We start from the raw sequence: 25,071 nt of genomic DNA on the forward strand, positions 1-25,071 counted from the left end.
TGGGCATGAGAAAGAGGTCTGATTCTTTATCACTGGTCCTCCAGGTCCCCCTGCTGAGAAATGTTCACATCCCTCTTTAGTTCTAGCTTATCTGCTACTTCTGTATCAAACTGGGGATATACGAAGTCTCTGTAAGACCACTAACAGAAATGACTGCCAAGAGATACCAAATGGCGTTCTCTCCCTGAGATCGTGCTGCCTTCCAGGCGACATCTCCAGAAAGCAGGGCAGAGGTGTTCTCTGCTTCAGAAGTCTTCTGTTCTTCTCATAGCTTCTCCCCAGGCTAGGGGCTCTGTCATCTCAGATAACTTCTCTTTATTCATTTTCACTGTCAAAGGAATCTTTTCTATACTGGAATCCTCCTTCTTTTCCCTTCTTCCCAAATCAGGGCTCAAGCATTTAGACACAGGCTAATAAGACTTTAGATTCTCTCTGCTTGACTTGGTGATGCAGTTTCAGGTGCATGGTGATGACAGAAGGTAGATTCTAAAGGGATGGGTGAGGTGTTGGGGGGAAAAGCTAAGGGTGAAGGAGACTTGGGTAAGTTCTTAGGCTGGGAAAATGGAGGGGCCTGCAAAGATGGAGAAGCTGGAGCTGGGAGAGTGAGGAGATGGCTGAAGGGGCATAGTCCAGGAGGAGGTGGAAGGGAATACAAGGCTGATCATGGTGATGTTGCAAGTGAGGAGTCAAAAACAGGGCTTGGAAGAAGGTGATCAATAGATACAAGCTTCAGTTTAAGATATGTGAGTACCAGGGTGCTTGTACAACATGGTGACTCTCGTTAACACTGCTCTGTGATATATAGGAAAGTTGTTAAGAGAATAGATTCTAAGAGTTCTCAGCACAAGCAGAATTTTTTTTTCCTTTCTTTTTATTGTATCTGTATGAGATGATGAATGTTAACTAAATATTGTGATAATTTCATGATATTTGTAAATCAAAGCATCATGCTGTATACCTTAAACTTATACAGTGATGTATGCCAGTTATTTCTCAATAAAACTAAAAAAGAAATTTAAAACACTGGAGTTGGCAGTGTATCCAGGCAATGTAATAAATAGAAAAGAATGTGACTTTGGAGGAGGCTGATCTGGGTTGTAATCCCAGTCCCACAATTTACTGATTACAAGATATTAAGAAAGTAATTAAACCTCTTTGGGCTTCATCTTTCTTCTCTAAAAAAAAGCAGTAGTGGTGGCAGAAGCTTTTGTGTAGTGTTTTATAATTTTTATAAAGCCTTTTCCCAAAGGTTGCTTGAGTTATTAAAAATATTACCCAGAAAATATAGAACTGAATGCTCTCAATTCATTTCAGTTAAAAGCAGTCATAATAGGCAAACACAGTTTCTGCAGGTGAATAACGGAGTAAGAAACAACTCCCGCTTTAGGGATGTTACATTGTGCTAGAGGTTTAGACCACACACCATTGATTGCTCCTTTTCTAGATTTTTTGGTTACATTATATAAAATGTATATGAATGTTTCTTTAATGTTTGTTATAATTAGTAAATTGTGGGACTGGGATTAGAACCCAGATCAGTGTCCTTCAAAGTCACATTCTTTCCCATCCTTTATACTCCTGTATACACTGCCAAGTCCTGTTGTAACCGAGCAGGACCCTTTGGGGCTTTCCCGGGACACACCACCCCAGACCCAATGTCCTCTGCCTACCTCTTCTTTGGTCTCCTAGATCTTCCCTGAGTTCCAAAGAGCAGAATCAAACAGTTATGGGCTAGGGATGTAAGGGAATGCAGAAACAAAGGAAAAGCAAGCCCAACATAGTCTTTTCCATGATTATTAGCTTAAACTAATGCCTCGATTTATGACCCCAAACTGTCCTGCAGCTTCCACCAGCTGGCCTTAAAACTGATGACACTGGGAGGGTCAGTTAGGAACTGAAGCTCCCGAACCATAATGAAAGCTCTAAGTAACTAATAAAATGCCTCAGCCATTGCTTTTGCCCCCTCCTAGAAAGAAGTTAAGGGATCCCAAAAGCATGATTTGCTAGTTTGCTTTGCAGAAACACATAGATGAGTCACCATAATCAAAGACACATCAAATCACAAGGTGTCTTGCAACTGAGGTCTTATCGGGAATTTGAAAATCACAAATATCTCCTCTTTACCTTTTTTGCCTTTAAAAGCCTTGTGCCCCAGCCAGCAAGCAAGATGGATTGAGACAAGTCTAGGTCTCCCATCTTCCAGGTTGGCTCCTCCTCAACCAATAAACCTTTCTTGGATCCAAACTCTGACATTTTGGTGGGGGGTGGGGGGGTTGCTCACAGTACATTGGGCACATGAACTTGGGTTTGACAACACAGTTTTTGAGTCTTCACTTAACAACACCACCATGATTAGCCTTGTATTCCTTTCCACCTCCTCCTGGACTGTGCACTCTCAGCTATCTCCTCACTCTCCCAGCTCCAGCTTCTCCATCTTTGCAGGCCCCTCCTTCTTCCCAGCCTATGAACTCACACGAGTTCCTTTTATGCTTAGCTTTTTTTCCTACCCCCACCCCCATACACACACACACTGGAATCTACCTTCTGCCATCACCATGCACCTGAAACAGCTTCAGTAAGTCAAGGATTCTTAGCCATCCCACTCTAAATGTAGATTTAATTTATAAGAACTAATTACCAGGCTTGTATATATATCACCTCATTCACTGCTCAAAAAATCCATTGAGATACTATGATTTTCTACATTTTACAGAGGAATATACTGAGGCTCAGAAAGGTTATATGACCCTGAATTGTTCAGAATCACAGAGCAGGTAAGTAGCAGAGCTAGATGGGAATCGAGCTTGGACTGACTGCCAAGTTCATGTTCCCGCCACTCTACTGCAAGGCCACCATTCAGCCCGCACTGATCCTGCTTTTCCAGGGGCTCTCACGGAGACTGAATTGCCAAGCTAAAGACCCTATCAACAGCAACAAAGTAGTCAAATATCTTTTGGGGGGGGAGGTAAGACTTGAGGAAAAACATCTACCAGGGGCTACTCTTACACCACCTCTCCCCAGATGGTCGATTCTTATCAAAAAGGTGGTTGAGGCTTGGTAATGAAAGACACCCATATCCACAAACCAGAAACAAGGACTGGGGGTGCAGGGCTTCACCCAGCCCATCTCATCTAATGCTTCTCCCCTTTCTCCTCCACCCTGGGGAGCATTTTCCTTTCTAGAACTAATGCAATTAAGTGGAGAGAGGCTGGCTTAGCCAAGACCAGAGAGGATGTCCATAATTTATTTTCAGCTGTACCACTATCCTGGTGTGGGACCCCCAGCACTCACTATGTCCCTGTGTGTGGCGACAATTATGCAATATGATGGCCGACAGCTTGCTTCTCTGCAGCTAGCTGTCCTGCAAAGAAATTTTATTGAAAGGTGTTTGCACACTGTACTCACTGTTGCATTGTTGTCACATGCAGTGACCTTCATAAATGGCTTTGGGAAAGTCACAAGGGAATAACAGAGGTGGTTGGTGTTTTTTTCTCCTCCTTAATTAGAGTCTGCTCTGATTTGCTAGATAAGGTTGTGCAATCACTGGGAAATGTGCTCTCTGCTCTCACATGCTCCCCAAATACAAACAAGCAGGTCAACAACCCGAGTGTTGTAACATTTCAGCCCAAAATCTGCTTAGATACCCCAGCAGGGCCATTTGTCCTTTTGGAATTGGGCAAATAGTTCAAGGCAGCAGCAATCAAAACGAGGGCTTCACAGAGCTGTGGCAGAGAGAGGAGAGCCAGGAGAAGGCAGAGGCTGAAGACAGTTAAAATCAGCATCTAAATTGGCTCCCAATTCTTGGTGAAACTCCCAGAGGGAGACTGTTAAATCATGAAATTAATCGCCATCCTTTTCCTTTGCTCCAGGCTGCTACCAAGTTTGACCCAGGAGCCCTTCTCAGAAGAAATTGACTGCAACGACCAGGATGTATTTAAGGCTGTGGACAGTGCTCTCAGGAAATACAACAGTGAAAACAAAAGTGGCAACCAGTTTGTATTGTATCGTGTAACTGAGGTCAGGAAGACGGTGAGTGAACTGTGATTAACTTTGAAGTCATTTGGGATTTGTGCTGTCACTCAGAGTCCAGGCCTCACACACACACACACACACACACACACACACACACACACACACACACACACACACACACACATACACACCAATCACCAAAGAACTGATAATCAAAGGGAAGCTTACATCTCTTAGAAAGGACCAGCACCCCTCTCTGGCCTTGCAGGTGGAGGCAGGGGTATAGCTAATCCTTGGGTCACCAAGATTGTCTTCCTGGGTGATCAGAGAAGCAGTGTCCTAGGGTGACATGAAACAAAGGTAGATGGAGTAGTCTGAAAAGGACTACACAGAGTAGGAGAATCCAGGGACTGAGGCTGCAGCAAGAGGATTTACTGGGTGACCGAATCTAGACTGAAATATGAAGACCCCCAGACCTCAGGTGGGGAGGGAGCGCCCAAGGGGACAGATCTAACAGATACTCTGATTTCACTTACATGTGGAATCTAAAAATTCAAACTCACAGACATGGAAAGTAGAATGGTAATTGCCAGAAACTGGGAGGCAGGGAAAATAGGGAGCTGCTGGTTAAAGTGTATAAACTGTCAGTTATGAGATGAATAGGTCCTGAAGCTGTAAACTACAGCGTAGTGATTTATAGTTAATAATACTGTATTGTATACTCAGAATTTGTTAAAAGACTAGATCTTAAGTATTCTCACCACAAAAATAAAGGTGGTGAGAATTAGCTTGTTTGTGTTAATTAGCTTATTTACGGTAATCATTACACAATGTATATGTGTGTCAATTCATCACTTTGTACACCTTAAATATATACAGTTTTCATTTGTCAATTATTCCTCAATTAAGCTACAGAAAAGGGAGGTAGGTCTAAGAGGACTCAGAAGTGAGATTAAGTTGGCTCTACTGCATAAGACGAAATAACTACCATGAAGTCCATATGGCTGAATGCATCAAGGTGACAGCCATTTCCACTTGGGATTTAGTATTTTTTATCACTGACTGATGCACTCAAGATGGAAACAAATCCTGATAGGGAGTGTGACTTCAAGAAATACAAGTCTTTCCATAGTTGTTTAAATGAATTTCATTGTAAAATTTTATGTTTCTGTGATAGTTAAGCAATTGTTTACTTAGGTGGAAAAAGATTCCAGCCATTTGACATTATGAGGAAAAAGGAAAAAGCCCAGGGGACATGTTGGTTTTTCCTTTTTTCTTCTGAAAGTAAAGTCCAGCCTTTCTGTTTCACAAGCTTGTGTGGTCGTGTGAGTCCTGGTGTTCTCAAGCAATGGCTTACTGGTGTTGTCCTTATTGGCTGACATCCACAGCAAATGGGGTTTTTTATTCTAATGTGTCCACAGAATCACTCCTTACCTTTCCTTTGCTGTGTGCTGTATGCCATGACCACTTAGGTTTTATTGAACTCTGAGACCTGGAAGGAATATTAGAGACTATCATGTGTGAACCATCACCTCCTAGACGCAAATCCTGTAGTGAGAACACAGCCCCTCCAGCCAGGAGGCCTGTGACCCAGGCTGACTCCGCCTCTACACGGTGGGGGCGCTGCCTGAGCCAGGCCTCACCGCCTGGGGCCCCCTTTCTCTCACCTACAAAGTGAGAAGCTGGACATCATCACTTCCCAGGTCCTTGGCTGCTCCGACATGCCAGGATGCTGCATCTGAAAGATTATCTAACTCAGCCCCTTTGCACCTTTAAAGTTTTACTTATTATTTCATGACACGCTAGAATAAATAACAAAACAAAGCAAATTAAAATACTAATATGACCCAAAATTAATCCCATCATCCAAAGATAACTATTACTTTTTTAATGAAAAAAGGTTTCTGGTTTATTTTCTAATTGAAAAAATAACATATGTTTGTTTTTAAAAAAGTAGACAATTCAGGAATGTTTGTTTAAAGTAGAAAGTGAAAGACAATTTTACTCCTACTGCTGAGAGACACACATTTTAACAACTTAGCTGCATAATTTTCCAGACTTTTAAAAATCGTGTGTTTACCTATAAATTGGTTTCTACAAAGATGGGCTAGTACTATGATACTACTTTGTAACTTAAAATATATATATACTTGTAAATAGTAAACTATGGACATTCTTCCAAGTAAATATTTATAGACTTTCAATATTTTTAATAAATGCTTTTGCCTTCATTGAATCAAATCAGGATCAAATATTTGTAACTGCCCCAGGTCCTACTCGAATAATTTGCTCTTGGGTCAGATGATCCCTTTTGGTTGCTGTTTTTCAGGATAATCCTGACACATTTTATTCCTTCAAGTACCAAATCAAGGAGGGCGACTGTCCTGTTCAAAGTGACAAAACGTGGCAGGAATGTGACTACAAAGACTCTGCACAAGCTGTGAGTGTGTGGGAGGTTCCCAGGCTTTGTCTTCTCCGCAGAGCATGCCAGGCTTTCCCGCCAGTGGTGGGGGTGACTGATACGTGGAGCTGTTTGTGAGGGACGCATGTGAACCCTCAACTTTGTGGAACAGTCAGACACCTGATGTCTGCATCCTCACACACACAGAAGGGGCATGGAGAGGCCAGCAGTTAAACATGGAGAAAGCCCTCCCATAAGAAAAGGACTCCAATGACCAACTGGGACATGTGGGCCAGACGCCAGAGAGACAATAGTTCGATACCTGGGCTGAGATCTGGGCTGAGCTGGTGAGGGAGAGTGTGGATGCTTCAACTGCGTGGGCCTGAGTGCCAACCCTGCTCTACCTCCAACTAGCTGACCACTCAGAACCTGTGTGCTCGCTCATAAAGAGAGAGAAAGTTGACTTCATCAGGTAGTTGGAGGAAGAAATGAGATCCGTTATGCAAAGGGCCTTGCTTTAATAACACTGGCTGTCCTAACCAAATGTCTAACCTGTGTGGCACAGCACAGCTGATTATTTGGACTTAATTAAGGGAGGCTGTGATGGTATCAGCCAGGAAGCAAGCCACCCTCTTCACAGTCCAGGGAGTCAGAACACTGGCACCTTGGATGCAGTTTTGTTACCAAAGGCAGATTTGTGTGCTGGATGCACCATGAGGCCAAACAAACTGAAACATGAGTTTGGGGCAGAGAAAAGTTTATCGCAGGACGGAGCAAGAAAAATGGGATGGCTCAAGCCCAAGAAAACCCCGAACTCCCTGAAGGGTTTCAACAAAACAATTTAAAGGCCAGGTGAGGGAGGCGGGTTGCAGGGTACTGATCCGCTCATGCACAGTTCTCTGGTTGATGCTGAGGGAATAGGGTGATCAACAATATCAGCCCCCAGGCGCCAGAAGCTCTGGAGGCCAAGTGCTCTGGATCATCAAGTAGTTAATTTCTTCCCTTTGGTGGCTTTTAGCATGTGAAAAACTCAGGAAATATACTTGAGATAAGATTACCTGGGTTCTTCAGAGAGGAGCTACAGCGGAGGATATGGGGGAGGGGTCTGACCCTGGAAGGCCCCACAAGTCCTGCTCTGGTCACAGTTTGAACATTGACGTCGAAAGGTAAATTAAGAGGAGAGTTTAACAGGCTGGTGTACATCCTGGAGAAAAATATCTCCAGGGCTCAAAACAAAGACTCATATTTTAAAACCTCACCATTTATCCTACCACTCCTCCAAAATCTCATGAATATCAGCGGTTTGTATAAAATTATGGTAGGCTGCAAAACATTCATTCTCACGTCTTGAAACTGTTAGAAAAAAAAAATCTTGACAAATTTTAAAGAAGCAAAGCCAGAGTTAGCAGTAGTACTGGGTGGATTTCGTCTGAAAAATTAAGATAAATAGTCCCTCTCTTTTTTTTCCTTCTTAGGCCACAGGAGAATGCACAGTGACAGTGGCAAAGAGAAAGAATATGAAGTTCTCCGTGGCTACCCAGACCTGCCAGATTACTCCAGGTAGCTGATGTGTCTGGTGGCACTGCTCTGGGTGGAAAATGACACTTTACTGTGTGTGGCGCCAAAGACGCCGCCCTCCGGGAGGGTAGCAGTTGTGATGCCATTTACAGCCTTGTGGGGGCGCTGGAGGGGTGGAACAGCAGAGTCCTGAGGCTGGGGCCAGGCTCATGTTAGTCATCGCTTTGGCGCTGTCCTGATTCTCTTCCTCAAGAGCAGCACTGTAATAGGTGTATGCAAAAGGCACAGAACTGGCTTCAATTTCAGGCACCACCCTAGTTGGGGGGAAAGCACAAACCTTGAGGTCAGATCTGGTCTGGAATCTTTCAAAGCTGTTCCCCTCCTTAACTTTCCTTTTTCCTTATCTGTAAAAGGAGATCACAGTAATTTCCATTTTGCAGGCTTTTTTGTAGAATGAACTAGATGATTCACCTGAAGATGTAAGCATAGTAGAGCATTAATGATAATCAGGATAAAAGTAATGATAGCTAACATTTCTTGAGCAGTTATTGCCAGCCAAAGTTCTAATCGCTTCACCTGTGTTAACTTTAATCCTCACAACAACCCTATGTGGCAAGTATTAATATCTCCAGTTCATTAAAAAAGAAAAAAGAAAAAAACAGGCAGAAAAAAAAATGGGCAGAAGACCTAAGCAGACATTTCTCCAATGAAGACATACAGATGGCCAATAGCCACATGAAAAGATGCTCAGTATCGCTAATTATCAGAGAAATATAAATTAAAACTACAATGAGATATCACCTCACACCAGTCAGAATGGCCATCATTAAAAAATCCACAAACAATTAATGCTAGAGAGGGTGTGGAGAAAAGGGGGCCCTCCTACACTATTGGTGGGAATGTAGTTTTGGTGCAGCCACTGTGGAAAACAGTATGAAGATTACTTTAAAAACTAAAAATAGACTTACCATATGATCCAGCAATCCCACTCCTGGGCATATATCTGGAGGGAACTCTAGTTCGAAAAGATATATGCACCCCAATGTTCTTAGCAGCACTATTTATAATAGCCAAGATATGAAAACAACCTAAATGTCCACCAACAGATAAGTAAAGAAAATGTGGTGTATATATATATATACAATAGAATACTGCTCAAACATAAAAATGAATGAAGTAATGCCATTTGCAGCAATGTAGATGGACCTAGAGATTATCGTACTAAGTGAAGTAAGCCAGACAGAGAAAGACAAATATCATATGATATCACTTATACACGGAATCTAAAAAATATGGCACAAGTGAGCTTATTTACAAAACAGAAAAGGACTCACAACATAGAAAACAAACCTGTGGTTTCTGGCAGGGAAAAGGGGGGAGGGATAAATTAGGAGTTTGGGCTTTGCAGATACTAAATACTATGTATAAAATAGATAAACAAGGTCCTACTGTATATTAACGGGAACTATATTCAATATCTTGTAGTAACCTATAATGAAAAAGAATATATATATATATATATGTGTGTGTGTGTGTGTGTGTGTGTGTGTGTGTGTGTGTGTGTGTGTGTATATAACTGAATCACTATGCTGTATGCCAGAAACTAATGCAACATTGTAAATCAACTATACTTCAATTAAAAAAGAAGTCCCCAGTTCACAGATGAGGAAACTGAGGCCCACAGCAGTTAAGTATCTTGCCTGTGACCCCATAGCTAGTAATTAGCAGAGTTGATAAAGTTGGCTCTCTACAAACAAAATTCCTTTGGAACTGAAGTATGGAGCAACTTATCAACAGATATAATCCCTATTAGCTCATTCACTCTTGTGGCAGGGGCACCAGGCACAGAAGAATGGGCACAGCTAGGTGATGTCAGTCACAAAGCCATCCTGGAGTTGGCCTTCTGCAGGATAGGGTTTTAGTGTGTGAGCTCCAGAACGGCATCTTTAGCCACACTATTGAACCTCCCCACAGCGTTAACTGTTCTATTCCAGCCTTAATCGTCTAGATGGAACCCACAAAAACTACATCCCTTAAGTTCCTGCTCTTGCAAGAAGTTGCATTCAAAGAAAAACAGTCCAAAACAGAAAAGAGATTACAAGTAATTAAAATCTTTTGGAGGGAGGCCAGGGAATAGGAGTAGCTTTTTATTATTCAGTTTAAGAACTCCATCTAGTAAGCAAATTTTAACATTATCCAGAGCACAGCACTTATGGACTATGAGAGAAAAGACTCTGTGCCATGACTTCAGAAATTACCACTGGATCCACAATCCCTTATCTGAATCCTTTCTGGCCAGATGTGTTTTGGAATTCAAAATATAAAATCTTTATTTTAATTTTAAAAACATCTTCCTAGACATGTTGAGGCAGGGTGGGAAGTCATTCTGTCACCCCTCACACAACTGAGTTTGCCTCTTTCCCTGCTCCTCTCACCCTCAAAAGGCTGCTGCATCTCTCCCCTTACTCCAGTGGGCGCTGCCCTTGAGGTCGGGCAACCCAGCCTTGGGTCTTTTCTCATCTCCCCTTTCACCTCCTGTGTTCATCTTTTTTTGTTGTTGTTGTTGTTCTTCCTCACCTTTCCTACGGGAGCCCCTCTAGTTCTTTAATTTTGCGCATTACCCCGATTCAACCTCAAAGCTACAAGGAAAGGAGAGGGGAAAGCTATGAATATCCACCAAGTAAATCTTTTCCTGACACACATACTTAGGGAGAGAAAGCCAAGAAGCCATTGCCAGGGGGGTTGTGTGGAACTGCTGACAGGAGGGCAGTCATGCAGAGCTCGACTGGCTTCCTGATCCTGTTGGGATCTTACATCCTGCGGTAGTGAGCGCCCCGGGGCCAAGGGGCTTAGGACTCCTTCAGTACTTCCCATTTTGCGCCACAGGTGTTGCAGGTCAGGGCTGCCTGTTATGAACATTACTTCACAATCTGATACAGACTCACTCTTTTAAAAATATATTTTACATTTTTTTAATTGAAGTATAGTCAGTTTACAATGTGTCAATTTCCAGCGTAGAGCATAATGTTTCAGTCATACATATACACACATATGTTCCTTTTCATTTTCTTTTTCACTATAGGTTACTACAAGATATTGAAGATAGTCCCCTGTGCTATGCAGTATAACCTTGTTGTATATCTGTTTTATACATAGTAGTATCGGCAAATTTCAAACTCCCAATTAATCCCTCCCCACTTCCTTTCCCCCATGGTAACCATAAGTTACCAAGGAAAGGAAAGGAAAGAAACAATCCCTTTTGAAATCACATCCAAAAAAATAAAATACTTAGGAATAAACCTGACCAAGGAGATGAAAGACTTCTGTGCTAAGAACTACAAAACACTGATTAAGGAAATAAAAGATGATTTAAAGAAATGGAAAGCTATCTCATGGTCTTGGATTAGAAGAATGAGTGTTAAAACGGCCATACTACCTAAAGCAATCTACAGATTTAATGCGATCCCTATCAAATTACCCAGGAAATTTTTCACAGAACTAGAACAAATAATCCTAAAATTTATGTGGAATCACAAAAGATCCAGAATTGCCGGAGCAATATATTGTTTTATTAAAACCCCTTCAGTGGCTTCCCATTCTTCATTCACTTCAGAGGGTCTAGGAATCCCCCAAATTAAGTGGAGAAAGTTGTGAGTACTGCACTTTCCTGGGGGGAGGGGGTGCCATAGCTTACATCAGAGTCTCCAGGGAGCCCATGACCTTGAAAGACGGTAATCCCTGCCTAGGCTTCCCAGCAGAAGACTCTCCTGTGACTGCTCAGACCTCAGATCACCCTTCCCTCCCCATGAAGCTCTGGTAAGATGTGTGTACACCATGTCCCACACCACTGTCCCTGACTCACCCTGCTTCCTCAGGAGCCATCCATCCTTCTTCTCAGGCTTCACACCTGGGATTGTGAGGCTGACCTTGACCATTCTTCACCCTTCCTAGCTCAGCCTCTTCTCCCCAGGAAAGTCTTCCTGGGGCTCACTCTGGGCTTCTGCCTTTCCAAGCTCTTGCCGAATTACATTGAAATGATCCATCATCAGATCTGTCTCTCCCACTCGACTTTGCTCGACTCCTTCACGGCGGTGGCCACGACTCAGGAATAAATGTATCCACTCAGCCTAGCTCAGCTCAAGGCATGCAAAATACATGTTTGCTGGACTGGAATTGATACCAAACATATTATACCCTGAGCCAGGCTTCAAGGAACTTTAATTAACACTGAAAAAGAAATAATATAACTGTAATATTTTAATTTTTTTGAGGATAAATTCATGTATCACTTCTGTCATGGAAGATGACTTTGAAATAAATTTAAAATAATTACGCACAATGGTACGTATGGAAGATGTCCCTAGGTGAATCATAGGTTTCTCCCTCCAACTCAGAAGCAGTCTTGTGTTCTTTTTCTGGTGCATACTAGGATTTACTGGAGAGTTTGGGTATCAGGGCCATGCAAATTATCTTACTTACTCAGGGCAATGTATCTGAATGCAAGTTTCGCTCATTAATGCTGTCCTTTTGCCTGCTCTTTGTCAAGCCGAGGGCCCTGTGGTGACCACCCAATATGACTGTCTTGGCTGCGAACACCCCATATCAACCACGAACCCTGAGTTGGAACCCATTCTGAAACACGCCATTCAACATTTTAACAACAATACTGATCATTCGTACCTCTTTGATCTTGGAGAAGTAAAAAGCGCCTTGAGACAGGTTTGTTCTTTAATTTTTCATTTCTCATTGTAATGTTAAAATTGGTTAGATGTTTTTGGTTTAGGGTTTCATTACCTAAAATAAACCATTGGCTGGAAAAAAACGTATGATTCCATGGCAAGTGAGAGGGAATTCTTCCATGTTCTCAAACGACTAGCTCTGGAGGCAGACTTTCTCTTTAGGCAAAGTGATTCGAATACTGTGATCTGTTAAGGTGGAAAGGGAGACTAACCAGACCCCCTCCTTTGAGATTTGTTTTTAGTGAACGAGTGGTCAGAATTCCATGTTCTTCCTAGAGATGGTGGAATGGAAAAGTTATTCTGGCCTTAGGGTTTTAAGAAGACTATCATCTCCTAGCTATCATGAGGCAAACATTGCCCCAAATATTAAATTGTACCTACAAAGGATGGCACGGCTTGCTAGGTATCCTCTAAATTATAGTTTCTGTATCATCAGAAGAAAAAGTAAATACTTATAAATCTGGTCTTCTTATTGCCTCAGTTCATGAAGCCTTTACCGACAGTTGACTGGACCCTTTGGATTTCAACATCTAATTATGAGTGGCCCCCTTAGGTCTGTTGCATTCCCTGCTTTTAACTGGACTTCCAACTTGCCTTCATGAAAGATTATGTTCTACTCAGTTCTGTCCATACCCAGCTATCAGGGTGGGACCCTCCCCAGATAAAGCAGGAGAAATCTTACTGCCTGGCAGTCTGGGAACCTAGTGGTAAAGGCCACTCTAGCTTCAAAGTTTTCTTTATCCACCTAGAAAAGCATTATTAATATTTCACAAAATTCAACAGATCATTTTTTTCCTGCTACCTGGCAGAGGAAATACTGCTAGGTCTTACTTAAGGAGATAGAGTAACTCTATCTTATAAATTGCTTTTTATTTTCAGATGTGTAGCAATGTGTGTGTGAATGTATGTTTGTGTATGTGCTGTGTTGAAGGGTGTGGGAGTCATAATGTGCTCAATACTTATTCAGTAATGACTTTTGCCTAGTAATAATCATAGTCCACATATCTGAGCACTTATGAAATGCCAGGCAGTATTCTAAGCTCCTCCTAACACTGTACATAATGTTTAAACTGCCCTTTTGGGATTCAATCCCAAATCGTTTCAGGTGGTGGCTGGATGGAACTATGAAATTACTTACTCAGTTGTGCAAACTAATTGTTCCAAGGAGAATTTTCTATTCTTAACTCCAGACTGCAAGTCCCTTTCCAATGCTGTAAGTAGGCAAAAATCTAATTATAAAGTTCTTAGCTTTTCATGCCCAGTATTCCCAAGTGTGGGAACTCTCAGCTGTGGTGGAAGACTCGGTCACTAAAATTGGGGATGACAGTCACCAGTTCATATTCACATTTACTTGGCCATCTGAAGTTCACATCACCGGTCAAGGTGCTTACCCACCTAGTGGGAGAATCAGCACATCTGGCAATAAGCATTTACAGATCTAACCAGGGACTAGGAATAGCCTGAGACAAAATGATGCCACAGTCAAGTTTGTCTTTTCATGTCTTCACATTTTCCTACCTCCTTTTCCTCCCTACGTGCTCAACATCCTTATGGGGTTCCCGAGCTCTTCCTGGGACTGTCCCTCACTTCCAACTTGTCTCTGCTGGTTTTCTCGCCTTCCCTTCCCTACCTTTAATAAACACATCTGGATTCTCTCTCTTACTTATATGAACCAAAATTACTTTAAAAGAGAGCGTCTCCGGGTGGCAGGAGTTAGCGCATGTTGAGATGGCTAAGGCATATTGATCCTCCCAGGCATACGTGTGTTTTAGCAGAAGGCTGTGCTTCAGCAAGAAGTGGCTGCCAGCCCTTTAATCTAGTCATTCTACTTCTTGAATTCTATTATATGGGAAGAAAATGAGAAATTCAGACACCAAGATGTTAATTTTGGCATTTTATTAATAGAAATTAATCCTTATCATGTTAGTCATGTCTTCTATGATCTTATTTATTTTTTTATCTATTTTGCCTGTTGTATAATAATTGTATACTAGACTTTCCCACCACAATTATTTATGTCCATTTCTATTCATATATTTTCTGCTTTATGCATTTTGATTCCATGCTTCTAGATAAAAATAAAATTATCTTTCTTCTACCTTTATGAGTTTTTTGTTACCTTGAATTTTACTTTGTCCAATATCAATAATATTCTAGCTCCATTTTTGTTCATATTTGTTTCATATAGCTTTGCTCATCCGTTATGTGTAATCTTTCTTTATCTTTTTTATTATACACTGTTATTCTTGAAGATGTAATACTTTGATTTTGTCCTTAACTTAATCTGAAAGTCTTTGCCTTGCTAAAAGAAAATGTTACCCATTCACTTATATGATTTTTATTTCTGCACTACATATTCTTGGCATCTCATTTCATGTCTGTGTGCTTGTGTGTGTGTATTTGTTGTTGTTGATGCTACTCCCTTGTTGTTTCTTATTCTCTCTTTTGCAGTTAGATTATGCATTGTATTGGTTTGTTCTATGAGATGATTTGCAGAGCCAACATCTTATTTTTAATTTTACTAGTCGTTTACTTTAAAGGTTCTTTAAAAATGTTCCTAATATATACTCTTATATGCTTTTTAAAAACCAGGATATTGGTGAATGTACAGATAAAGCACATGTGGATCCTCAGCTAAGAATTGCTTCCTTGTCACAGAAATGTAACCTTTATCCAGGTATGGGATAACTCACGTTAGTTCTCTGATAGTGCATGTGGGTCCCAGACAACTGGCTAGGTCTTTCCATAGAAACAGTGCTTTGGTTCTCATGATGTGCCATGAAGTCTATATGACCCCAGACCTTACGAAGAACACTGTCCCCCATCTCTGCCCCCCTGTGCTACAGCAGGTGCAGCTGAGACTGCTCTGCAAGTGCCCAGAACGGAATATGGTGAGAGAAGGGAGAATTTCTATTTTCTGGGCAAAGTTGGCCTTCAGTATGTCAGCTTGTATTCAAGGTGTGTCTGCATCAGGTATTATAAATTAGGGAAGCAGTATCTCATTTTTAACTACTGACAATAAAATCCTTTCAATTAAAGATTATTTTTCTTGCATGTTCTAATGGGGCAGGGGGTGGGGGAGGAATGCAAGCTTAAGGTCCAGTCAGTATTTGTTATACCAAGAGTTGGCTTTTCTCATACGTGGAATACTTGGAAGATAGTTGTCTACATTGCATGATATGAAGCATCACTGAAGCTGCCTGCTCAACAGAATCTCAGGATTTACTATTTCCCCACTAGAAAATCATTCCTTTATGTTAAGCATTGCTTTTTACAGTTTCCATCAAAAATATAAAAACTTAGGAAAAGTGTGGCTTATTGATTGAGGCACTAACACTTTCTAATTTAAAGTTTCCCTAGACACATTTTAGGGAAACTTCCAATCAGAGGAAAGTTTGGGGAGGAAAAGAGGAGAGACAGTAAAAGCCTGACAGACAACCTTCACCTGTTTACTGCTGGGTCTTGGGCTGCCACGTGGCCCTCTACAAATGGATGCTGGGAAAGGTACTAGGCTAGATGACTCCTTCAGTGCACAAGCTGATGTAAACCTGCCTCTTTCAGGGGAGGATTTTGTACAACCACCTGGCAAGATTTGCCCTGGCTGCCCCACAGTTATACCTGTCGACAGCCCAGAGCTGGAGGAGGCTCTGAATCATTCTATTGCAAAGCTTAATGCAGAGAATAATGGAAATTTCTATTTCAAGATTGACTTCGTGGAAAAAGCAACAGCACAGGTCTGTAAATCATACTACAAAAATAGTGATATTATAGTCTATGGCAAATTGCTTACTAGTTTGGCCACTGATCTTGGCTCTGAATTGGGAAACAGTGTACCTGGTAAACGGGATCTGGTAGATTTGAATTTCAAGTCCCAACATCAGTGCACTTCTGGTGTGTGATCTCAGACAAGTCTTTTAAAGCATTTTTTCCATTTTCTATCTGTAAAGGATTACAGGGAGGATCACATAAGACAATGTATGTCAATCACTTTTCAAACTCCAAAGTGCTATATAAATACGAGCAACTATTATCTAATTAATAAAATTCAGGGCTAGGAAAAGCAAGACTTATCCTCTGCCTTTCTAGACTCATCGCTCATTGTAGCGTCACTTAGTGTGTTGGTCTCAGCCACATCAGCCAGTTATCACCCAGACCCTCTTCACACACTCATCTTCATGTCATTTGTTCCCTGCCTGGGATGCCATTCCCTCCGACAAATGTACCCTCTGAGGGTTCGTCTCTCTTTCCATACCTGTCAACAGAGGATAAGGAGTATCTGGTCTGGAGGTCAGGAGACCCAGCTCTGCTACAGCCTCAGCCACTTGTATCCTGGGTGACCCTGGGCAGTCATTCAGATTCACTTAGCCTTTGTGGCCCCATCTGTAAAGCAAGTAGCTGGGTTAGAACAGCCCAAATCCCTTCCAACTCCAACCACATATGACAGACGTATTCATGGACACATTCTTATTACAGGACCTCAAAACCGGCTTCCCCAAATACAAGCTAATGAAAAGTAATCAAAAGAGAACCAAACTATTACAGCAAACCAACATGATCTTTGTAATCTATGAAAAAAATCTCATTTGAAAAAGTTCATAGTTTGGGCTCAGTAATTGAATTTCTAGAAATTAAAATAGAAGGAGTCTTTAAACAGAATTATATTCATTGCCGCTTTAACTATAGAAGCAAAAAAAAAAAAAATGATCAGCTGTCCAAATGATCAATAATATAAAAATGATCACATAATGTCTGACATATCCATACAATGGAATACTAAGGCAGCAATTTTAAAGTATCTTTGTAAGGAGTTCTTTTTAATTCTTTTGTTTTTGTTTTTTAATGGAGGCACTGGGGATTTGCATCAGTCTAAGACTTTTGATGCAAACTGACGAATCACCAAATTATTTGCAATTATTCCAATTTACATTCACACTGCCTAGGTATAAGACACTGGGTGATGGGCTTGGTCTGAACTATATTCCTACCAGCAGTGATATTTCCCACATCTGGCCAGCACGAGGGGCTATCACTGTTTTTCATCTTTGCCAATGTGCAAGGTTAAAAATCATGTTGCATTGTTTTTTTGATGCATGCATATCCTTAATTATTAATGAAAGTAAACTCTTTTTCAGGATTAATGACCATTTTAACTTCTCTGCAAGATCTGTTTATGTCCTTTGTCCTTTTATTTTTAGTGTCAGGCTTGATATGTGTAAGAATATTGACCCTACCTCATATTTTTCCCAGTTTGCATTCTTACTTTGGTTACTGTGGTTTTTGACAATCAGTTTTCCTTTTTTTCTAGTCAAATTTAGACATTTTCCCCTTCCTTTAGGTTTATTTCCTGTGCTTTTCACCTAAGAAAGATTATCATCCTGAAAGTCAATTAATATTATTTCTATCTTTCTGTTTTATTTCTTTAATTTAAATGTTTTAACACATTTTGAAATTGTATTGCTACATAGTCTTCTCCACTTTAAAAACAAAACTTGGGCAGGATGGATTTAAACAGGGAAGACTTCTGATGAGAATGACACGTGATAAGAATGGCAATAGGGGTGTGATTTTGAGGCCCCCAAACAGAAGATGGTATTAGGTCTGCTTTATTCCTCCCCTCTGGACCCCAAAGAGAATTGCGTCAACAGCTATGGTTTGCAATATATTGTCAGCTTTCTTAGGCAACATCACATTGATCAACAGGAACATCAAAAACAACTGAATTAAGGTATTCTCTGAAAGTAGCAAGAAAATTCATTATCACCAAAGTATAGACCCTAAAACCCTTTCAGAACCTTCTTGCCCAGCTTATACACATCTGGAGTTTAAAAAGTTTATTATCAAATTTATCTTAAAAATTTTATTGTGTTTACCCTGCAAAACAATGCCAGAGAAGGTAGAGGAGGAGTTTAGTTCTTCTTATGACTGTTTTCTCTCCCTCGTCCTCCTCCCACCACACTTTCTTCATGTTTAAAAAATAAATAAATTAAATATATATATATATATAAACATGAAAAAAGGGGGAGGGCATAGCTCAAGTGGTAGAGCACAGGCTTAGCATGCACAAAGTCCTGGGTTCAATTCCCAATATCTCCTCTAAAATAAATAAATAAACAAACAAATAAATAAATAAATAACCTAATTACCCCCAAAAAAAGTAAAATTAAAAAAAACAAAAAGAAAAAAATCATGAAGAGATAAGGAAGACTGTTGCAGTTTGCTTTTACAAAAATGGGATTATACTATCATCCTGGAACTTCATGTTTTCAATAATGGTCAACCCTCTAGGTCAACAGATATGTGTAATACATTCTTTTTGATAGCTACATAGTATTACACACACACACACACACACACACACACACACACACAGTGTTAGTCTGCTCTGGTGATCATAACGAAATATAGACTGGATGACTTAAACAACAGGAGTTTATTCTCACAGTTCTGCAGGCTGGGAAGTCCAAAAACCCTGGTGTTGCCCTGGTGAGGGCTCTCTTCTTGGCTTGCAGATGGCTGCCTTCTCACTGAGTCTTTACATTTCAGAGAAAGAGAGACCTCTAGTCTCTGTTTCTTTTCTTGTAAGTGTACTAATCCCATCAGGGGGCCCCATCCTCAAAACCTCATCTAAACCTAATTGCCTCTCAAAGGCCCCACCTCCTAGTACCAGCACCTTGGAGGTTAGGGCTTCAACATATGCATTTGGGGAGGATATATTCAGTTCATAACACACACACACACACACACTTAAATGCTAGAATGAAATACTAACTAACTTGGCCTGGAAATTGGGCCATATTTGTACATGTAATTTAAAAGCATTTTTATGAAGTATACTGTTCAAGTGTGTAAGAAATATGACTTTTAAAAAACTATGCTTGGGATTTTGTTGAAGTCAGTGTTTTTGAAAAAAACACAATGACTTACTTTTTAAGTAGATAAAGTGTGCCTCTTCTGGACAAAAAAAAAAAATTGGGGCACAAAATTTTAATGGAAGATAGCATTGCATGAAGATTAAAACTGTTGCTAGAAATTAAAATAGTTTCTTAATATAAAAAGCTAGCAGAAGCAAGCTAGGAAATCCAAATAATTTTCCTCATCACATAATTTGATCCACAATTTCTACAGTGGCACTAACTCAGTATTTCTCCGTTCAAGCTTTGGCAGGACAAAGTGTGTTTCAAGAAATTGTCTAGGGGGGTATAGTTCAGTGGTAGAGTGCGTGTTTAGCATGCACGAGGTCCTGGTTTCAATCCCCAGTACCTCCATTAAATAAATAAATAAGTAAATAAATAAATAAATAAACAAACCTAATTTCCTCTCCTGGTGCCCCCAAAAAACAAACAAGCAAAAGGTAAAATAAATTGTCTAAGTTTTTCTTCAAGCTCTTCGTAATTCTATTATGACTTGAGCCCTTGAGTTACTAGTGAATTTTGCAGCTGCTAAACAATAAAACTCAGAAAAAGATAAAAATGAAAATTATAGCATGCTTTTCTTTTCCCATTTAGAAAAGGAAATGAGACCAACCAATAGCCAAATATTTTAGACATGCATACAGACTGAAAGTTTTCTTGTCAAACATTTGTGCTTTTGGGGTATAACCCTCATTTGGTCAGCATATAATTAAAATTTCAATATTGTCCCCTAGAAGCCCTTAGGGTAAAATATATGATTTGTTATACAATTTTAAATAAGCTCTGACTTTGTGCTAATTAATTTTCCAGGTGGTGGCTGGAATGAAATATTCTATTGTGTTCAGAGCCAAAGAAACCACATGTTCCAAGGAAAGTAATGAAGAGTTGATCGAAAGTTGTGAGATCAATAAACATGGCGTGAGTAGTAATGCAACTGTAACTGCCTGGAAAGATATCTGATGTTTTGTACTTGTCTGTGGATCTCATGAATAACACAGTTCTCTCTTTTGGCTTCTGTTTTCATGGATAGCAAACTCTAAACTGTAAATCTGACGTTCTTGTGGTACCTTGGGAGAAAAAAATTTACCCTACTGTCAACTGTGAATCACTTGCAAAGGTATGATTCTAATTACCTTCTAATTGCTCATTCTAAAAAAGCCATATTTTGGGGTAGAAAAGGACCTATTACTTAAATGAGTTGGGGGACTGTCTTTTTAAAATAAGAAGGCTAACATTTCTGTGCTGATCTCTCTTTTTTACGGTAGAAAGGAGAGCAGAAATCCTCTTTATCACTTCTCGCACATTGTCAGTGTCCCATGAGTCAGTAGGCTCTCTCTTAGTGAAATGCAGTTCCTGCCAAAGAGTAACACTAGCTGTGCACCTCAACGTGTGCCCGAGGTGCTCTGCTTATATCCAAGGCGCCTGGGAGAAATGCAGGTCTCAGATCCCACTCCTTATCTCCTGATCAAAAGGTGCATTTTAACCCAATCCCCAGGGGATTCATACCTACATTCAAGTTTAAGAAGCATTAGTTTGCATTGTTTTTCCCTTTAATTCTTAAAAGAACTCTGGGAGGTAAATAATGCTTTTCCCATTGTCACGGTGGCGACACTAAAAATTACAAAGATGCTAAGGTCCCAGGGTGAATAATGACTGTATCAAGTGCTTCTGCCATCCCAGGCACTGTACTGAGGACTTCACATATATTCTCCTCCTGATAACTCTGAGGCGGGTGCTGTTATTCCCATTTAACAGATGAGGAAAGTGAAGCTAGTGGTGCTCAGATTCAGATCTAAGTCAAGTCAGAGCCCACTCTGTTCACCATGATGTTGATAACTAGTAGGGTCTGGCTTGTCTGACTTCAAACACCATGCTCTTTTCATCACCAAACACTGCCTCCAACCACCATGTTCCCGCAGGTAGTGAAAATGTATGCAGAAAATCATCCATAGATCCCTTTCTTTGATGCAGGTTGCCTCTGCTCCCTTTGTTCTGATTTAGGCTTTTGCCATGTGTAGGTATGTATATAGCCTAACACAAACATTATACAAAGGCTGTGTTTCAAGCTTGGGAACATATTCTAATGTGTCCTAGCTCAACAGAGTGATTGTGGATATATGTATGCTCCCTATATATTCTGTTCATAAAGCCAGTTAGTTTTTGGACAAAAGCAGTAATTGTGCTAATAGAAATAGTATCCATTAATAAATAATGTGCTATGGTTTTATGTAATCATAGGCTTAGAAGATACTCTAGAGGTTATGTAGTTCAACCATCCAATTTTTCCCAGATAAAGAAAAAATTCTCCAGTTTATCATATTATGAAGAACAATAATCAATATCCCCAAATTATAAAATCAATCAAAAGAGGAAAAATATTCATTCTCATCCTTTCTGAACTATTAATGTAGTATTTAAAATCTGGCAAAGACATGCCCCACTGTAAACTGAGATAGCATTGCCAGGTCCCCTTCCTTTCTTCATTGACAGTGTGACTTTCACAGTAATGTGTTCATCTAATATTTCCTGTTTAGACCTCAATGATGAAAAGGCCTCCAGGCTTTTCGCCTTTTCGATCAGTAGGAGTGAATAAAACCGAAGAAGGAAAAACTGTAAGTCCACCCCACACTTCCATGGCACCTGTACAAGATGAAGAGTGGGATTCAGGGAAAGAACAAAGACCCACTCATGGGCATGGCGGGGGCCATGAAAAGCGAATAAAACATGGCCTTGGCCATGGCCATAAACATGAGCATGACCAAGGCCCTGAGCACCTAAAGGGTCATGGCCTTGGCCATGGACACCAAAAGGGACATGGCCCAGCCCATGGACATCCAAAGGGACATGACCCAGCCCATGGACATCCAAAGGGACATGGCCCAGCCCATGGACATAAACACGGGCATGGTCATGGTCATGGAAAACATAAAAATAAAGGAAAGAACAATGGAAAACACAATGGTTGGAGACCAGAGCATTTGGCAAGTTTTTATGAAGATAGTGCTACCTCTTCTCCACAGACACAAGAGAAGACTGAAGGGCCACCCCTCCCTTCCTTAGCCCAGCCAGGTGCAGCCATCACCCTTCCTGACTTTCAGGACTCAGATCTCATTGCAGCTGTGATGCCTAATACACTACCGCCTCCCACAGCGACTGAGGATGATGATTGGATCCCTGAAATACAGATAGAGCCAAATGGCCTTTCATTTGGGCTCATTTCGGATTTTCCAGAAACAACCTCCCCCAAATGTCCTGGACGCCCCTGGAAACCAGTTAATGGAGTGAATCCCACTGTGGAGATGAAAGAATTTCATGATTTCAGTCTCTCTGATGCTGTTTATTAATTTACGCAGTCATGGGTATTTCTTTAACACTGCATCCTGCCCTTTTTGCATTGTCCAAATATCCTGATATAATGCAACAAAAACCATGAACGTTCAGGACAGCCTAGAGAGAAATGGTGAGACTCCCGATGGGGACACCATCAATCTCTAGGGACGACATAAAACTGTAGAATTCGAAATCCTTTCTGAGTCTTCCCCACAAGTTGTCTTAACTAGCACAGAAAACGGACAGACTAATGTGACCTACTGCACGGCCTACTGCAGTTTGCTTTTCTGATAATGAATGTGTACCTTAAAATGTACGTCATCCATTTTCATAGAAAGATTCTTGACATTCTGAATAAAGTGCGGCATCTGGTCCTGGAACACATGTGAAAATAAAGGAAGTCAAGAGAATGAATGCTGAACTTCTTAATGGGGGAAAAATAATAATTAAAACCTCCAGAGGTCACAGAGAGACAACAAATGAGAAAGACAGATTAGCCGAAAGGAGGGCAGGGGAAGAACATTCATTGGCTTTCTGTTTCCAAAATGGGCTAATTATGGCAAACAGTTACTCCCACTTGACAAAATTATTCTGATAGTTCCCTTTCTGGGTGAGAGGGTTTCTCAAAAGTCAGTAATTTCTGTTTACTCATTAACTACACTTTGCAGCAGGGCTTTCAAATAGGAGCTTTCTGTTTATTTGTTGCCAAGGCTCCACTGAGTAATCCTTAGTTTTTAGCAGCTCTGAGTTTAATGATAAGGATGGAGAGCAGAGGAAGTAATAGAAAGGCAGGTGGGCTGAAGGGAATCTTTTTTTGTAATTGATAAGGAAATATCATGAGATGTGATGCAAATTTTGCTCAGAAATTTTAAAAAATTCCTCTCTGGCCTCACTTTTTAATCACATTATTATTGGTTTTGTTTTTTGCTACAACATTGAAGAATACTGACTTTTGCAAAAGATCATCTTTCATTGCCTTCCAATGTGAGGGGAGCATCTACTGTATAACCCTTGCTGCGCTTTTGCCTGGGGAACAAGACAGGGCTTTAGACAGTGACACACACCTGTGGATGCATGTGTCACTGCTGCTTCAATTTATTGGATGCATTTGAGCCTCTGAGTTTTTCTTTCTTTTCAAATATTATCTGTACTTTCAAATAAAGAACCAGTGATGTCAGGAAGAAGTCTCATCTTGTCAACTGGTTGCTTCACTCTCCTCTGTTTGAGTGAGAACATCCGATTAACGGAGTTTTACTATACTTACAGAGGCACCTCAGGTCCTGCGAGTACAAGGGCCAACCATGGGAGGCAGGGGCAGAGCCAGCACCTGAGAGTGAGGTCAATTGACCAGGGGCAGAATCTCCACGCCTGGCACAATAGCCCCAGGAAGCTCTGTCAGCAGCCCCGCGTGGAAGGACAAGAAGATGGGAGAGAGGTTAAATAGAGAAGAACGCCATTTCATCACTCTGTTGCTGGGTGAAATAAAGTTCCGTCTTGATGTTCTCCCTCCTGGTTTACTCACAGTGGTCTCTTTTGAGTCACACTCAACCTGCAGCAAAATCCATCTGATCAGAGAGCCAGTGCTCAGGCTCTGAGGCTCCTGCCAGCCGAGGCAGTGTCCCTTACGTGGGGCTTCCGTACCACAGAGACCTCATCGCGGATGCTCAATCGAGGGTTAGTGGGTCATGTTTCTACCACCAATCTCTCTTTCTCCCTTCCCTCCTTTCTCCTTCTCCTGATCCCCAGCACAAAGCTGAGATTAATTTGTCTCGTTTTATTATCATTTTTTATCCATTGATCCAGACAATTACTGAAAAAGAAAAAAAAATCTTTTGTTAATATGTCTACCAACTTCTCATTAGCAGAAAATACCTAGTCTTAAAAAATTTTAAAGAAAATTTAAAATTATCTTTCTGATCCAGGTAAAGGAGCAAATAGAAAACCAGTAGAAGGGAAAAAAAGAGATTTAGATTGTTTTCTGTCATAAAACACAGGTATTAAATGCTCCTTTTGGTGTGTAAGTTCATTCTCACAACTACTCTGAGGCCCCCGTGGTCACCTTTCTTTTACAACGAGGAAACTGGCTCACAGAGCCCAACCCAGGGTCACAAACTTAATATGTGACCAAGCTGGCATTCACATTCAGACCTTTTGAACTCTGTTACCCCGTGTTATCACAAGTCTTTATCATCAGTGTTGT

General features: G+C 40.8%; 1 protein-coding gene across 1 annotated transcript; it reads left to right on the forward strand.

Annotated features, from left to right (window-relative positions):
- Window positions 1-3,564: 3,564 nt before the first annotated feature.
- Window positions 3,565-24,388, forward strand: KNG1 (kininogen 1). Its single transcript, XM_010976143.3, has 11 exons — window positions 3,565-4,029; window positions 6,302-6,412; window positions 7,849-7,933; window positions 12,438-12,610; window positions 13,736-13,843; window positions 15,223-15,307; window positions 16,192-16,364; window positions 20,352-20,459; window positions 20,572-20,658; window positions 22,076-22,153; window positions 24,138-24,388. The coding sequence occupies exons 1-11, from the start codon at window positions 3,835-3,837 to the stop codon at window positions 24,216-24,218; spliced, it is 1,284 nt and encodes a 427-aa protein (XP_010974445.2). The 5' UTR covers window positions 3,565-3,834; the 3' UTR covers window positions 24,219-24,388.
- Window positions 24,389-25,071: the final 683 nt, after the last annotated feature.

This window comes from Camelus dromedarius, chromosome 2, assembly GCF_036321535.1.
Source record: "Camelus dromedarius isolate mCamDro1 chromosome 2, mCamDro1.pat, whole genome shotgun sequence".
Lineage (NCBI taxonomy): Eukaryota > Metazoa > Chordata > Mammalia > Artiodactyla > Camelidae > Camelus > Camelus dromedarius.

Excerpts from the sequence above, each read along its gene's own strand:
- KNG1 (XM_010976143.3), top strand. The coding sequence starts at position 3,835 with ATGAAATTAATCGCCATCCTTTTCCTTTGCTCCAGGCTGCTACCAAGT. Across the intron at positions 12,611-13,735 it reads TAAAAAGCGCCTTGAGACAG|GTGGTGGCTGGATGGAACTA; the intron begins GTTTGTTCTTTA and ends AAATCGTTTCAG. Across the intron at positions 13,844-15,222 it reads GCAAGTCCCTTTCCAATGCT|GATATTGGTGAATGTACAGA; the intron begins GTAAGTAGGCAA and ends TTTAAAAACCAG.